This window comes from Stegostoma tigrinum, chromosome 6 (assembly GCF_030684315.1).
Source record: "Stegostoma tigrinum isolate sSteTig4 chromosome 6, sSteTig4.hap1, whole genome shotgun sequence".
In the NCBI taxonomy this organism is placed as follows: domain Eukaryota; kingdom Metazoa; phylum Chordata; class Chondrichthyes; order Orectolobiformes; family Stegostomatidae; genus Stegostoma; species Stegostoma tigrinum.
In genome coordinates, this window is record NC_081359.1 from 75,824,305 (window position 1) to 75,841,924 (window position 17,620).

At 40.0% G+C, this 17,620-nt stretch overlaps 1 protein-coding gene across 5 annotated transcripts in view; it reads left to right on the top strand.

Moving 5' to 3' along the window:
- tnfrsf19 (tumor necrosis factor receptor superfamily, member 19) overlaps positions 1 to 11,355 on the top strand; it is a 75,904-nt gene extending 64,549 nt beyond the window's left edge. For 4 of the 5 annotated variants that reach the window (XM_048533539.2, XM_048533541.2, XM_048533540.2 and 1 more), the window contains exons 9-10: positions 3,815 to 4,223; positions 10,219 to 11,355. In XM_048533539.2, the coding sequence (XP_048389496.1) occupies positions 3,815 to 4,223; positions 10,219 to 10,230 (421 nt within the window). In that variant the 3' untranslated portion in view covers positions 10,231 to 11,355. The remainder of the gene's footprint in view (positions 1 to 3,814; positions 4,224 to 10,218) is intronic. The other variant, XM_048533543.2, reaches the window with a different exon arrangement.
- The last annotated feature ends 6,265 nt before the right edge of the window (positions 11,356 to 17,620 follow it).

The following is a 17,620-nucleotide window of genomic DNA, read 5'->3' on the forward strand; positions in this document are numbered from 1 at the left end:
TTCCTGGGGTATCAGAGGATGAGGGGCGACCTTATTAGAGGTTTATAAAATCATGAGGGGCGTGGGATAGGATGAATAGCAAAAGGTCATTTTCCTAGGATAGGGGAGTCCAAAACAAGAGGGCATAGGTTTAAGGTGAGGGGGAAAGATGTAACAAGGATGTGAGGGGTAACTTTTACCTGCAGAGGCTGATGCATGTATGAAACAGCTGCCAGAGAAAGTGGTGGAAGCAGAAAAATTACAACATTTAAAAGGTCTTTAGAAGGGATATGAATAGAAAGGGTTGAGAGGGATATGGGCCGTTTGCTGACAAATGGGACTAGGTCAGATTGGAAAGTCTGGTTGGAGCAGATGAGTTGGCCTGAAGGGTTTCTTTCCATGCTGTAGTACTCTGTGACTCTATGACTTTCAATCAACTTCCCTACTCATTTTCACCATCAACCCCTTCCTTCCATGTCTTGGCCTCAAAATAGCTTAATATGCTTTTGAAACCACCTGCCTGTCTATTTTTTACTTTAATTTCACATCTCTCTCTCTGCATCTTTCTCCCTCTGTCTCTGATAATAAAAATTAACATCTCTGCACTGTAGCTGTTTTTGATTAATTTTGACTATTCTGAAATATCAGTTTAATTTTTTCAAAATTCAATAAATGATTTTGAATTGAATTAATAAATAAAGCAAGACTCCAATGCTTTTTACTTCCCTGAGACACCCTAGGCTGAGCGTAAATGATTGACAGCCAACTAAACTTGTTAAGAGGAATGACCTGATAGATGTCTACAAAATTATGAGGCATAGATAGGGTGGTTAGTCAAAGGCTTTTCCCCAAGGTGGAAAGGGCAGCTACAAGAGGGCACAGGTTCAAGGTGAGAGGGGAAAGTTTAGGGGACAAGTGTGGGAATTTCACCAGAGGATGGTGAGTGCCTGGGACACGCTGCCAGTGGAGATGGTGGAAGCAGGCATGTTAGCAACATTTAAGGCACATCTTGATAGACACATGAACAGAGGAATGTAAGCCGTGTGTGGGCAATGAATAGCGAGTGGAAATAATCAGTGTCAACTTGGTGGGCTAGAGCCTGTATCTGTGCTGTATTTTATTGAATTGAAAGAAACATTCAAATCTCAGATTTTCCAGTCAGCCAGTAAGGAACAATATTCATACCCAAAGGTGGGAGATCTGGAGGACAGGAGTGAAGGTAGGCTTTGAGATCCTCCCCAGTTACTGGGCTTCAGTTGTAGCCATGTACCAATGTCATGAATAGTTGGTCATTCTAGTTTATCTTTTAAAACTTTAACATGTTGGAGAGAGGGCATCTCTTGGCCCTTCAACTTCAAGAGGCAGTTGTTGTCCATAATTAAACAGAGGCACCATTGGCTAATGGGAAATTGGCAGAGTTGGTTAGTTTCACTGCCCAGAGAGTTTTCCTCAGTGGGCGGGGCAAGATCCTGACCTCCATTTGACCTTGATGTCAGGATCCTGAAAATCAGCAGGGAAAATCCTTCCCCCTCTCTTTTCCTCAGGGTACGACAAAACAAAAGCTTCAGTAAGTTTATCATTAGATTTAAACATCAATTTTACACAAAAAACCTTTACTGCTAACTTTTAACTCAATACAGGCTTCAAAATAATTTATTGAGAAGCTACTGAACTGAAACAGTGAAGGGCAGAGAATAATATCCTACAGGTGAATCAGTGCTCACTCACACATCCTGGGAAGTTAAGTTCTGTGAAATATTTAACAGGGTATTTTATTCAATATCGGATCTGTATTTTTGGATGTTAATCATTTCGGTTATCGACAAAAATGAGTTAGATGAAAAGGCTTTCAGAAGTTGTTGTTTGATTCTTTTGACCGGAGTGATTTTTGGGATTCTGATAGCCAGATTGTGCAGAAATTTTTAATGTACTGTAGCTGGAATTGTGCCTAGAGGAGGTAATGTTTGAAGCAAGTGACACTGTATGCACATGCCACCACCTCCATTGCCTTCCCCGTAGCTCTCACTGTTTCTTTCTAATCCCAGAATTTGTCAGGAATTGTAAGTCCAGGCCCAGCAGAACCTTTCATAGCATTGGGCAATTTAAATAATTAGCTACTTCCACCAAAATGGGATTATGGAATCCCTGGAGTGTGGAATTTATAGTATGGAGATTACACCAGGTAAGAGCACATTTATCCTGGAGGAGTACTTGGCATTTCTCTCATCTGAATCTGTTTTTGGGTTACTTTTGATGGAGGTAAAGCACTCTTCGGAATTATGAAAAGGTATGTTCAAAAAGTGCATAAGCTCACTGAGATGTGGAAGGCTGTCAATAAACTTCCAAAATGTGTTCAGTTAATTAAAGAAGTGCTAGGCTGCTTGAGAGTGTGTGGGTTTATAGAACCATTATATGAATGGTGGTGTCTGTTTGATTTGCCAAGCTATCATTTTCACATTGGTCTATCTTTGATGGATAGATCCATCTGCTTATTGAATGGCAAGCTTAGTGACATTAGGTTTTTACATATGTGGGTGACTGATATACGTTATTAACCACAAGTGAGACATTTATTTTTGTGAGGGATTAAAGGGAGCAATTTAGCTGTGTTTTGTATCAATTAAATTTTTTATTTAAAATAGTGCCATAATCAGGAAACTGGTAACTTTATTTAGGTAATGATGCCTCCTAAGTAGTACTTATGCAGGATAACTGATGAGTTGGCAGAGTGAAGGAGGGAGAAAAATGGTGAACGCACAATATATTGGCCCTGGGTTAGTATTGAGGCTACAAAGGCAATGGGAACGGTTAGGATATTATGGAGTATGGGGGCCATGAGTGGTGGTGGTCGGGTGGCACTGGAAATATGAGGCACCATTGGATTGTGAATTCAGGGACACAGTGTGCACAGGGTGTAAAATGGCTATCAGGAGGTTCCTGCAGTGCGCATTGGGTAGCATGGGTTATGGGAGGGCATGGGGATGGATAGATTGATATAGAATGGCAGAGGGGATTTGATGAGCCATAGAATTTGCCAAAGGGCCTCAAGTTAGCAGTGTGGGTGTGAATAGGGAGATGGGTATGAATAGGGAGATGGGCATGAGTGGCACAGACATATGGGAGTAGCTTCAGGGGCATTGGCAAGCACATAGATGGGCATAGGGAAAAGTGAGAGGGTGTGGGCAGTAGAAATATTTTCAGTTTAAATCTTTATTTTTAAAGCCTGCGTACATACCAAAGTCCCAAGGAAGCCTTTCCACCCAGTGCATCTCAGAAGTCAGACTTTTCCAAGGTTCCTGGGCCTGATTCTCAATCTAACAGGCACCCTAGACCAAAAATACAAAATGCAGACAGTCACTTTTAAAGATCAAGATCATAGAGCTGGGATTTCTCCTATCTCTGCCCTCTTGATCTGAGCAAAAATCTGGGCCTAACCCACCAAACGATCATGTAATTTGTTACTGCATTGAGCAGTAGGTAGAATTCCCATAAGATGTGTCAGATGCTAATAGGTCAATTTTACAGCAAACATCTTCTAACTAAATACCCTGAATTTGATATTAACATTTCATGACAAATGATGCACTTCAAAAATCATTGACAACCTGGTGCCATGTTAATGATTAATTGCTTTTAGAATTGTAGTCAATTACAGAATTATCGAGAAAATTATGCTGCAATGCCTTCTGAAAATTATTTGTCCTATTATGGCATAAATATTGGAACACTACTACTGAGTCACTGCCATACAGTATGTTATATTTAACAACATTAGTATGTCAAGTTAGTGTTTATTTATTTGAATGTTAACTTTAGTATTGATTTCTGTCACAAGCAGGAATTTGGAATGCGGTGGCGAAATGCTGTCCTCGCTCCTTGATGTTTTTACACCATCTTTTGGGAGTGACGCTTCAGAAGCCTGGCCTCTAATACGAGACTCTGCCGGCAGTGATACTGGCTGTTCCTGTGAATCTCTTAACCCATCAAACTCTGAGGCTTCCCCAGAGGATGTTACTACTTTTAGCCCGCAGTTGGATACTCCAAATAACCTGCCTTCAGAAACGTGTCCAAGACAGGAAGATCAGCCTGAGTCACTTTGTCTGCAGCCCTTTTCAGTGGAGATAGGTGGAACTGTAGTAGGACTCAGAAAGCAAGATGGTGCAGAAGATCCAGGTGATCCCCCTTCATTAAACACTGGAGACAAAGCAGAGCAGGAAAGCAACACTCCAAATGAAGAAATTGAGGTAAGGCATAATAATGAACAACTCCTTTATCTGTGCTGTTTGTCTGAAATATTACATTTGTCTGGTTTATATAATCTTGATAGTCATAAAGGACTGGATCATGACCAAAAAAGTGGGAAGCTTGAGTCTGAAAACTAGCCTGACAGATCCATTTCCCTTTAAAAGAGCCCCTCCTGTTCTTGTTTCAGAGGTTGACGTGAGATAGGCCTGGCCCCACTGCCTGTAGAGATAGTTTACAGGTGACCACTAGGCTTGTGAGTACTGTGATTACTCATAGAAGGCCTACCTCAGTTCGCTGAGAGTTCAGCCTTGTTGTATTAAAGGCCTTATAGCCCTTACTCTTTAGACTTACTCATGTCCCCCATGCCCTGGTATAACACCCATGCCTTATCCTCACTCATCAAACCTAACACTCCTCTTCAATTTGCATAAACAGACCCTGAACTGATTCATTACTGAGCCTTGGAGCTCAACTCATAATGAGGCCATCTGGAAACTGTTATCAATGGAAACAAATGGCCAAACAGGAGATTCTAACTTTGATTGACATTATTTTGAGGTTATCATAAATTATTTGTTTATTTGACCTCTTTATGCAACTATGTGTCTGAAATGGGATAAAGCTTTTGTTGTTGATACTTTGAGTGACTGTGCCTGATTAACACTTCAATTAGGTTATCGGAGCAGCTATTTATTTCAAAGGAGATTGTTGAATCAGTGTTATTTTCATGAGCATTTCAAACAATTGCCTCATTTTTACATGGCTGAACAGTTTGGTACATAGTGCATACCAAGTGAATCGACATGGAAAATAGAGGGGGTGGTATGGGAAAGGGCACTGAGGTAAGGGATATGTCAGGTGTAACAGGGCCATAGGAAACGTGAGTGGCCATGAAGGGAGCATCTGGGATATGAGAGTGCACAGTCACTTATCTGTCAAGGGATCCCCAAATCTAGATTATGGTCCTTTACTACTCTGAGATGGTGTGAACTGTGTGCCCTACCAAAATGGGACTGACTCCATGAAAATAGTCAGGGATCTAAACACACCTAATCTTGCAGTGGGGATCATAAGGTCAGGGTTGCTCAGTCAGGGCTCATTTTCATATCCATATCCTTCCAGCAAGCTGCAATTTTTATATCACTGCCCTGCCACCCACATGTCACGGAGACATAAAAATCCTGGCCCAGATGTCAGTACATTTGAAACTTACATTTTCCATAATATTCAAAGAAAGTCAAAAAACATTCTGAGAGGTTTATTGCAGTGCTACAGATCTGAATCTTCCTCTTCCTGTTTATGTACAAGACTATGTACAAATCTTGCAAGTCTTTTATCATTTTTTTCTACTAATTTTATTCCTTCCTTTCTTCTGACATCGTTAACCCCCTGCCATTCCATGGGATTCTGGAAGATTGTTATGCTTCATGGGAGAGACAAGAATTCCGTAGAATTCTTTCCACAGAATCGCTACAGTGTGGAAACAGGCCATTCAGCCTAACATGCATACCGACCCTCCGAACAGCATCCCATCCAAACCCATCCCTATAATCTTGCATTTCCCATGTCTAACCCATCTACATCCCTGGACACTATAGACAATTTAGCATGGTCAATCCGCCTAATCTGCACATCTTTGGACTGTGGGAGAAAACCAGAGCACTCAGAGGAAACCCACACAGACTCGGGAGGAATGTGCAAACTCCACACAGACAGTCACAAGAGATTTCTTCTTAAACTATGTTAGGCCTAACGCAGTTAAGAAGAGGTTGTCTCACTTTTAACGTGGAGAAAATGAGACTTTTGTTCAGTCAGGGGGTGGTTAATCTGTGGAATTCTATTTCCCTGAAGATAATAGAGGTAGGGTCAATGAGTTTATTCAAGGGTGAGTTGTATAGTTTTTTAATAGTGAGGGGAGACAGGATTAAGAAAGGCAGAAAAGAAAGTAGAAGTCAGACCCCAGTGTGATTAGCTATGATCTCATTGAAGGGTGAAGCTAGTTCAAGAGACAAATTGACCTACTCCTACTCCTGAGTGATATGTTCCTCTGATATATCAGTCAACCACAGGGATAGTATTCATAAGATTTTTTTCTTGAACCCAAATGATGAATGTCAGCTGACCATTCTGTCTGGAGGATGAAGAATCACAGAAATGTTAACAGTGCAGAAGGAGAACATTTGATCATTATATCTCCACAGGCTCTGCAAAGGAACAGTTCGCTGTGCCATTCTTGAGCCACATTCTTATTTTCCAGATAACAATCTAATTCCCTCTTAAATGTCTCAGTTTAACCTGCCTCCACCATGCATTGTTGGCAATGCAAGTGCACTTTTCCAATCACATTTCCAAACCTGTGTGAAGCACATAGAGACACAGAGACTTATACAAAGTCTATTAAATCATTGTCAAAGCCATACATATCTTTACACAGTCTCATGCAGGGGCATCGAGGCCCATTCGAGATGCAGGTTTAGAAATGTGGTCAAAAAGATGCAAATCTGGATATTTCTGAAGACTTAGCCTGTGCACGTTTCCTGAGGTTAAGCAGTAAAATGTTGATTACGACCTATATAGAAGTACAAATGAAGTGTGGAAATCTTTCTACCACATACAATGCCAGTGGTGACAAAACAAAAAGGCACTGGAGAGATTCACCATGTCTAACAGCATCTGTGGAGGGGAAAAAAAGTTAATTTTTGGAGTCCAGAGACCCTTCATCCACTCTGGCCAAATCATACCTGATCTTCTTAAAATTATCCTTTTCCCAGTTTAAAACTTTGGGTTCACATCCATCCCCGTCCTTTTCCAGAACAGTCTTGAATACAGCTGAGTTATGATTGCTGTCTGCAAAGTGCTCCCCCACTGATATTTGAACCACTTGATTAGCTTTGTGACCTAAAGTTAATTCCAGGACTACACCCTCTCCAATGGGGCCTTGCTGAAAAAGCTGCCCAGATGCATTTCAAGAATTCTGCTCCCCTTAAACTTTTCACTTTATGACTACCCCAGTTAATGTTGGGGAGGTTGAAATCTCCTACTATCACTATTACTTTACACTTCTGTGAAATTTGCCTCTGTACCCGCTCTTCAATTTCTTTCAGACTATTAGTGGGCCTATAGTACACTCCCAGCAAAGTGATTGCTCCTTTTCAGTTTTTAAGTTCTACCCATATCGCTTCACTTAAGGAGCTGTCAATGATGTCATCCCTCCTTACTATTGTGATTGATTCCCTGATCATTATTGCAAGATACCTTCATCTTTTATCTCCTTCCAGTGCCACCTGAATCGCTTATATCCTGGAATATTGAGCTACCAGTCCTGTCCCTCTCTCAACCATGTCTCAGTGATTGCACTTACATCATACCCCCAAGATTATAATTTGTGCCGTCAATTCATTTGCTTGCTTGTCAGACCCCTTGCATTAAAATAAATACCTTCGAACCTTGCTGAAATCTCTTGTGCGTTAATCAGCCTATAATTTCAATAACTTCTTCAATTCCTTTCCAACTCTTCTGATTGTGGCTGTTCAGCTCCGTCTGTTGAACCTCTTTCTGCCAAGTTAGCTGATTCAGATGCAACCTGTCTGCCTTGTACAGGTCCCACCAGACCCAAAAGTGGCCCCAGTGTCCTAGAAATCTAAAACCCTCCCTCCTGCAGCATCTGTCCAGCCTCACCTTTATCTGGACTAATCTCCTGTTTCTAAAATCACAAGCACATGAATAATCCAGACCTTTTGGATCTGTTTTTTTAATCTACCTCATAGTTTCCTAAATTCTGCATGCAAAGACCCTATCCTTTTTTTCTGCCCTAAATTATTAGTATAAAATGTACCATGATCTCTGTCAGTCTGTCCGTATTTCAGAATTCCCTACAGACATTCAGTGTTATTCTTGACCCTGGCACCAGGGAGACATCATACCATCCCGTTACCACTGTAAGGAAATATTGTGGGTCTGTTCTTGCAGCTGTAGAAATGTCTATCTGTTCCCCTTACAGCTGAATTGCCTACCACTGCCCTGCCATTCTTCCTCCTTCCACCTAGGGCAGCGGACACACCTAATAGTGCCATAAAGTTAGCTCTCAATGCTTTCCGCTGCACTGCCATCTCTCCTATCAGTATCCAAAAGGGATGACCACAGGGGACTCCTGCACTACCTGCCCAAATACCTGCCTCCTTCTACTGTGCCTAGTGGTCACCCATGCCCTTTCTGCCAGTTCAGTCTTCACCTGTAGTTAGGATCTGGAATGCATTGCCTGTGAGAATGGTGAAAACATGTTCAATGAAGACATTCAAGTGGAGTTGGATTATTGTGTGAAAAGGACCAATGTAAATGGCAGAACCCTTAGCAACATTAACATACAGACAGATTTGGGTGCGCAGGTCCACAGTTCCCTAAAAATGGCAACACAGTTGGTTAAAGTGATTATGAAGGCATGTGGCATGCTTGCCTTCATCGGCCAGGGCATGCAGTACAAGAGTTGGCAAACCATGTTGCAGCTATATAAAACCCTTGTTAGGCTGCATTTGGAGTATTGCCTGCAGTTTTGGTTGCCAAATTACCAGAAGGACGTGGAAGCTTTGGAGAGAGTGCAGAGAAGATTCACCAGGATGTTGCCTGGTCTTGAGGCCATTGCCTATGAGGAAAGGTTAACAAGACTGGGATTGTTTTTCACTGGAAAGACAGTGGCTGAGAGGAGACCTGATAGATGTCTACAAAATTATGAGAGGCATAGATAGGGGGGATAGTCAGAGGCTTTTTCCCAGGCTTGAAGTTTCGGTTACAAGTTGAGAGGGCAGAAGTTTAAGGGAGATGTGTGATGGAAGTTTTTCACACAGAGAGTGATAGGAGCCTGGAATGCACTGCCAGAGGTGGTGGTGGAAGCGGGCATGTTGGCAACATCTAAGAGGCATCTGGATGGTTACATGAATAGGGAGGGAATAAAGGGATACGGACTGAATAAGGGAAGTAGATTTGTTCTTTTTAGTTTAGTCAGGCATGATGCTCAGCACAGGGCCTGTTCCTGTGTTGTGCTTCTCTTTTGTTCTTTTGTGTACGGCTGTGAGGAATTAGTAGGTGGCTGGATGTCTCAATGTGAATTCCTGTCTGAGAGAACCAATAGAGATGGGCCAAATAGTCTCCTTCTGCACTGTGACCATGATATGATCCTATGAACCAGTTTATGCATACTCATTTACAAGTAGTTCAAATCTAAAACAATTAATTCGGTATGTTTAAATTTACACAAAAATTCATTCTGAAGTTAGGGTACCATACAGTATGTGGAAGGTTGAAGCCGATAAACACAGAGGTGTCAGACACTTATGGTGGCTTACTAATACCAATTTTTATAGACTGCCTAGTCTGTATAATTTTAATTATATTGTCACATTTTTTGTGCTTTAAAAATGATAAATGTGTTCCATTTTATAGGCTGGTGTTTATAAGGGGTAGTTTTGCTCAGTATTACAGTAGGTCTGGTGTTGTGGTAATGTCACTGGCCTAGCAATCCAGAACCTTATGCTAGTGTTCTGGGGGACATGGGTTTGAATCCCACTATAGCAAATGGTAAACTTCAAAATTCAATAAGAGTCTTCCATAATGGCAACCATGTAAACCACTGTCAACTGTCATCAAGAAAACATCTGCTTCACTAATATTTTTTAAGAAGCATCGTTTGCCATCCTTACCCCTGGTCTGGCCTACAGGGGACTCCAGACCCACAGCAATGTAGTTGACTCTTAACTGCCCTCTGGACAGTTAGGGGTGGGCAATAAATGTTGACCTGGCCAGTGACACCCACATCCTGGAAATGAATAAAATAGAAATACCAAATTAAACATGTTGTTACTGGTATTGGAATAAATGAAGAATTTTTTAGCTGGCTTGATTGATGTGCTGAAAGAGTTAGCCATTAATTTTCTCCAACATGTCAGTGAATACCTATTTTTGACTTGATCCTTAGTATTGACTGTAATTTTCTTTTTCCAGAACTGTGTCTAGTACACAACTTGATAGTGTCAGAGGAACGTCTCCCTTTTTATCCTTCTCCATTGACTGTTTCAACCTGAAGATACATTCTTGCTGAGGCCTGAAATTTCAGGATTATATGGTTTTCTCAGCCGAACTATGGCAAATTGTGTGCTATATCAATTGGTCTGCATTCGTCGCAGGCAGGAATCATATCCAAGTGAATATGTGCTTCATTTTAAACAGCAGTCTATTTCTACCAGTTGTGATTTGCTGTTTGCTTCTTTTTGTATGAAACATTTGACACCTTGTTTGAAGGTCGGGGGAGGAAGGCTTATGACTGCAGTGCTGGTGATGAAGAACTCTGTCAAAACGTCATTGCGCTCAAACTGCTAAAGGATTTCTGAAGATAAATGATGAGGAAATCCATGGGTCACACCGCAATCCGTGTGTTAAAGCTCTCACTGTGGTTGGCTCTTACATGTGACATGGTAGCATTAACAAGTGTGCCCACAGTCACTGCCTGGAGAACATTGTGGGAAGTGGTATTCCACAAAAATGATTTTGATTTATTAGGTATCTAATTATAAATCTTTGTTATTAAAGCTTTAGAAAAAACTTGTACACTTTAATGTTTCTTTTTAGAAAATTGCCACTGTACATTGCAGATAATGAACTTTTGTTAAATATAAATAATTATAAATGAAGAAGTTAGCCACTTATATTGTGTTCCACCTCTGTCATTGTGCGACTGCAGTGCGTCAATGAAAGTAAAGCTATGACTGTGAATGATGTGTTTATCATTCTTATTGCTGAGGGAAGCTAGATTGGTCTGGCTGATAGTGTACTAAATATTGGACCAGTGTGGAGGTGGAATTAAATTACTTTAGTTTATACACGTTAGTGCATGCCATGAGTGGCCAGATGATATGTTTGTTCATCATACAATGTTCCACTTCCCTTCAAAGGACTGGATCATTCAGTTGAATCACATTACTTGAATGTTTGTGGCTTTTTTTTATTAATAATAAATCTTGAACTTTGGTGCTCATACAATTTATTTTCAAAAAAAGTTGGCAAACTGCATGAGTAGATTTCAAGATATCCTTCTTTAGCTAATGGCTACAAACTCAATAAAGTACAGGAAACTACATCCTACATTTTTGTCTTTCTTGTGCAAGTTTCAAACAACAATAATGCCTAATTGATGGGTTTATATTGCACTGGTATCAGAGCTTAAGCAGTTAGGGATTTAAATGTAGTCCAAAAGATCATTCACTGTCTTGCTCAGTGGAACATTCTAAACACAACAATGCAAATCCTGTACTTGGAAAATTGTTGTTTATCAGTACAGAACTTGAACAATGCTGAAAGAACATACATTTTGTCAAAACCTTTCTGCAGTCGAACAACATATGCTAAATGATCCCAACTGTGCCAAGAATTACCAATTTAAGATTGTCAGTCAGGCTTGAAGTGGGTTATGCTTGCGCATACTGGAAGCTGCAAATGTTAATACATAGGGCCCTGTTCTTTACAGACAGAAAGAATGTGTCCATACACTGTGTCAGTTTCAACTCAGCAATATGGGTGAAATCCATTCTCTGGTTCATTCCTCAGGGCAAAGTCTTGACTTATCAGAATCAACCTCCCTGGCTTAGATTTAACAAACATGGCAATTAATTGGCAGTCATCATCTAACTGATGCATTCTCATGACAACATTTACAACAATCAGAGTCCTCTTTCTAGTCAATCAACATGCTGTTGCCGTTGACACTTATATTCTTTTGAATTGTCTTGATGAGAGCAAGACAAAAAGCTTCAACAAAAATGTCTTCTTTCAGTGAATATCTGGAAAATGTGGGTTTAATTAAGTGAAGTATATATGGGCCTTATAATCAGGTGGTTTGGTCGTGCAACCTTAAAATTAAAATTGCATGAAAAATAAATAATGATGACTTGTAAAAACACAGTATTTTTATATCACTTTTCACAGCTTTTGAAGATTCCAAAGTGCTGCATAACGTATGAATGTTTTGATGCCAGTCACTGTTGTATAGATAAATGCAGCAGGTAGTCTGCTTGCTGCAAATTTCCACGCACATGAAGGAGTTAGATAGTCAGTCCTATACATTTATGCAGAGGTATAAATGGTACTTTGCAGAATTCTCTTTGTCTTCTTCCATCCACACTTCCAGATCACAGTAAGAAAGAGATGGAACATTGAGTTTAGCACTACATCTAAGACAAGACTTCAAACATTACAGCACCCCTTTGGCACTGCATGGAATCGTGCATATTATGTGCCAAAGCCCTGGAGTCAGATTGAATCTTTTGATTCAGTGAACCAAGACGGCTACCACTGAGCCAAAACCTGACACTTAATAAGAAATAGGAGCAGCAAGATATTGTCCCCTCAAGCTTGCCTTGCCATTTTATATGATCATGGCTGGTCCAATCTTTTTTGTGCCAGCTCCTCATAGCCCTCAAGTGCTTAATATTTTTTTAAAAATACCTATCAACCTCCGTTTTAAAAAACTTCAGTGATCTGGTCTCCATTTCATCATCTATACTATGGCAATATACAAATTATGTGTAAAAGTTTGCTTTTGAGTTTCACATTTTATTATTTGGGAATATTTATTAGAAATCATTTGTTTCCTTTGATCATTGTTGCATTTCTATTGGGTTTGCCCATATCTAACTAGTACAAGACTCATTTTACCAAATTTATATGAAAACTTTAGAAGCTAATTTGTGAGAGTGCAGACACAGCCTGTCAGATATTATGACATTTTTAGTTTGTGCTTAGTTCTTTCAATCCTGACATGGGACACGGAATAAATTTGCAGCCCCTCAGTGGGATCTTGTATAGGTACACTGTCATTCCCCTTTTGAAAAAAGCAATAATCTTACTATTTTTGTGCTGTAGAGTGGAAAGGTCAGCCTGGGTTTTCGCTGCACCGATCCCTAAATGGGAAGTGTGTATAAGTGGATGTCAAAGGCAGAAATGACTTCTATGTTTGTCAAGGCTGTGGCCACCTGTTGACCAGGATTAATCATTGTAAATGGCCAAGAGATAGAACAATATTTTTTCTGACATCACTTTTATTTATTTTACATATCACTTTAAAACTATGCCCTGTCAGTTTTTCTTTTACAAGTGACGACAACTTCTATCCATTCTATCAAGCCTGCGCATGTTTTTGAAAACCTCCATCAAATCTCCTCTCAGCCTTCTTTTCTCTGAGGAGAACAGTCCCAACTTCTTCAATCTATCCTCATAACTGAAGTTTCTCATTTCTGGAACCATTCCTGGAAATTGTCTTTGCACTTTCTCCAGTGCATTCACATCAGTCCTATAATGAGGCCCCACAACCATACACAATACTCCAGCCAAGGTCTAACAAGTGCCTTTTACAAATTCAACATCATCTCTTTGCTCATATAATAGCATTGGTTCTATTAATAAAACCAAGAACAGTGTGTGCTTTACTAACTGCACTCCGCACCTGGCTTGTTATCTTCAATGATCTGCTCTTGCACCCCCTTTAGAATTGTAGCCCTCATGTATATTGCCTTCCACCATTCTTCCTAATAAAGTGCATCACCTCACATTTCTATGCACTGAAGCTCATGTACCACTATCTGCCCACTCCACCAACTTACCATTGTTCTTTTGGAGTTCTACTTAGTCCTCATCACAGTTTACAATTAGGTCCCTTGGGGAAGGAGGATAAAGAAAACCTATTTTAAAAAAACATCTGCAGAGCTGTTGCAGTAGCTGAATGTTCCCAGCTGCTGGATACAGCCTGCAACCCTGCAGATTTTGCAAATATGTACACACTGCTTCTTCAAAGCTTTCCTTTAGATAATTATTGGCAGAGGATCAGTGAACTTTTTTTGCTTCGACTGCTGGGAAATTTGTCAGTGTCAGGAAAATGTACAACTCGCCTGAATCACATGTTGCCAGAATGACAGAGGGGGTGGGGCAGGAATATGCATCATCAGTCACTTCTAAAGTTTATGAAGTAAAACGACAGAATTAACTACAAAGTACAAAACGATTTGTACAAATATGTATAACTTCAAATTAATAAAGAAAGAGTACAAAGAAACAATGCAAAATGCCCTCATCTGCTGTCCTCAGATCCAGCATGTGACATTTAAAAGTCCACAAATAATTAGTGCCAAAAATTATTTTCCATTTCCCCCATCAATGCTCAAGTATGATTAGCCTGTACTTTAGAGATTATATCTCTGAATTAGAGCAGATAAAATTCTTCTTAACTGCCTCGCTACATTTAAACCATCTGCATGTCCATGTTACATAGATTGATCTCAGGGTGAAAGGCAGTCCTGGAGTTGTGAATGGTTTTCATTCTGGAGTCCGTTCAAAAGTCAATTTTTTTCACAAATTGGAACACAATGCAGGGAATGAAAAGCAGCCATTCATAAACACGAGCATTTGTAAGTCAGATGTTCATAAATTGAAAGCCTCCTGTATTGAAGTGTATACCCATAACCCTTTCAATAAATTAGAATATCCGTGGTTTGACATTGACAAGTACCACAAAAGGTATAACACTGGTCAGTGGGTACCATTCAGTTTTAAATTTCTTTGTTATCCACTTCCACCCTTTTATTTGATTGTGTGATCGTAAATTTTGTCAGACTGGTTTTAAAACTCACATGTTTTAAAATGTTATCTTAAATACAAAAATACACTTTTCAGATGAATATCCAATTTAAAGGAGAAAATTCAACCTCAGAATAAGGAATGCCTGTTTTTGGGTGGCCTGGTAGCTCATTGGTTTGATTCCAGCCTCAGGTGACCGTCCCTTAGAGTTTGTGCATTCTCTTTGTATCTCCCACCATCCACGGATGTGTAGGGTTAGATGGATTGGATGTGCTGAGATTGTCCATAGTATTGAAGGATTTGTAGGATAGGTGGATTAACAAAGGTAAATCCAGGGTTATGGGAAACAGTAGGGGCCTGTGTCTGGATGGAATGATCTTTGAAGGGTTCTGTGTTGTAGGGATTCTATTTAAATTTGAGATTAACAGGAATTTCTTCTCTCAGAGGTGAATCTGTGGAATCAGGACTGTTGAGGCTCGGTTGTTAATTATATTCAAGGCTGAGATGGACATTTTTAATCAGTAAGGGAATCAGGATTATGAGGAAAATGTAGGTAGGTAGAGTTGAGGATGATCAGATCAGCATTGATCTCATTGGGCTCAATGGTCTGAATGGTCTACTTCTGTTCCTATGACTTGTGGCCTAACTGTTGAAATAAACAATTGAACACTCCCTGGCCACATCCTATTCCTGAGCTTCAACATTAGAACATTGCCTGTTCCTCAATGAAAGCCATACAGGCTTCACAGCAAATACTGGTTGATTAATATAGGGCTTACAAGAACCTTTGGTTCTGACACTCTAGGTAGAGACTGCATTTACCTTTTCAAACATTGCCATCTATTACATGTTGCCTTTCGCTTGAGGCTTATATGGCTACAGCAAAAAGTTATAGCCCTCATTTCCCAGGGTGTAAAGAAAATAGTGACTCGATAATGAATTAATTTTGTCAGTCTGATTTTGCAAAGATGAACAATTCTATGAAGATATATTCAAGGGCCATTTCCCTATAAGGCACATAAATAATATTTGCCATTGGTTTGGAAACAGCTCAGATACAGGTTAACAGTCATCAGTGAGATAATGAATCTCACTAAATCAAAGAGATTCTGAAACCATTGAGAAACAGTCACCTGAATATTACTTAGACCCTCTAAGATGCTATTCTGCATACTTTGGAAACCAGTTACATTGCAGTCTCCAGATGACCCCACCCTTAGGGCTACAGTCCATCACTCAGTCTCCACCACACTGAGTTCCTGATTGGCCTGGATCTCTCATAAATGAGGGGGGATTTCTAGCTGTAGTTGCAAGAAAGCTCTTCTGATTATAACTGTGTGCCATCTGTTCCCAGCCCTATCTTTCCCCTTCACTTGATGGCTCTGTCTGTACTTATTCAGTCCAGTGCTCTGATATTCTTTACTGTAAACTTTCCACCTTCTCAAAACTTATCTTTGACATTACTTTTGATGAGCATTGATTTCTATGGCTCAAAGTGTCTCTCCTTTTATTTCAAAGAAGCATATATAGTTGTTTCTATACATTAGTAGGGCTGCATAGACGCAAATTATCTTTGTCCTGAACACTTTTGTCAAAGAATAGATTAACGAAAATAAAAGCAGACTTTTATCTTTAAATATCAGCAAATTATGAAATACTCAATTCTTAATCATCCCAAATTAGATCAGCCAATATTTTATTGAATGGTAGAGCAGGCTTGAGGGGCTGAATGGTCTATTCTGACTCATTGTTTGTACATATGACATTCATATGTTACGTGGTGTGATGAATGCTTGTAATTTTTCATTAATTTTATTATTTGGTGATTTAGATTCGAAAGTGAAGAAAATATAGATTTTAGTTTCCAGTTCTATGAAAGTCTGATTTGTTTTATTTTTAAAGGTTCAGAAATTCATTTTGAACCGTGATCTAATAACCAGCATTTCCAAGAAAGCATTTTATCTTAGCTAAATGACTAGCAAGACCTACAGGGAGTAATCACAAGGTCAACACAGTGTGGAACTGGAGGAACACAGCTGGTCAGGCAGCATCAGGGGAGCAGGAAGGTCTACGTTTCAGGTCAGGACCTTTCTTCAATCCTGGCGAAGGGTTAAACCAAAAACGTTGACTGTCCCTTTCCTCCAGATAGTGTGGGACCGTGAGCTAATAACCAGCATTTGTTCAGACACCTATGAACAAAGCTTCAGGATCTCTATCAGTATTTATTATTCAGTTGTACAATTTTACACATAACAATAAATATATTTTATACATTCCCACTATGAAGTAACTGCAGTCCTTTAAACTGGCAAAACTTACCACATCTAAGCACTGGGGGAAAGCACAAACTTTGTGAAATATCTTTGCAGATACTCGTTTAATCTTTCATTGTTAATTCCAGGAAAAAGGACTTGTATTTATACAGAGACAGTAGGATCTGCTGATGCTGGAGAATCTGAGACAACAAGGTGTAGATCTGGATGAATACAGCAGGCCAAGCAGCATCAGAGGAGCAGGAAAGCTGACGTTTTGGGTCTCGACCCTTCTTCAGAAATGCATCTAAAGAAGAGCCCAGACCCAAAACATCAGCCTTACTGCTCCTCTGATGCTGCCTGGCCTGCTGTGTTCATCCAGGTCTACACCTTGTTATCTTGTATTCATATAGCCCCTTTCAAGTACTTAAGGCATCCCAAAGCACTGCACAGCCAATGAAGTGCTTTTGAAATGTCATCTTGGTTGCGATGTTTAATTTTTCCTTCTTCTTGAGTTCTCTGTCCAAAGG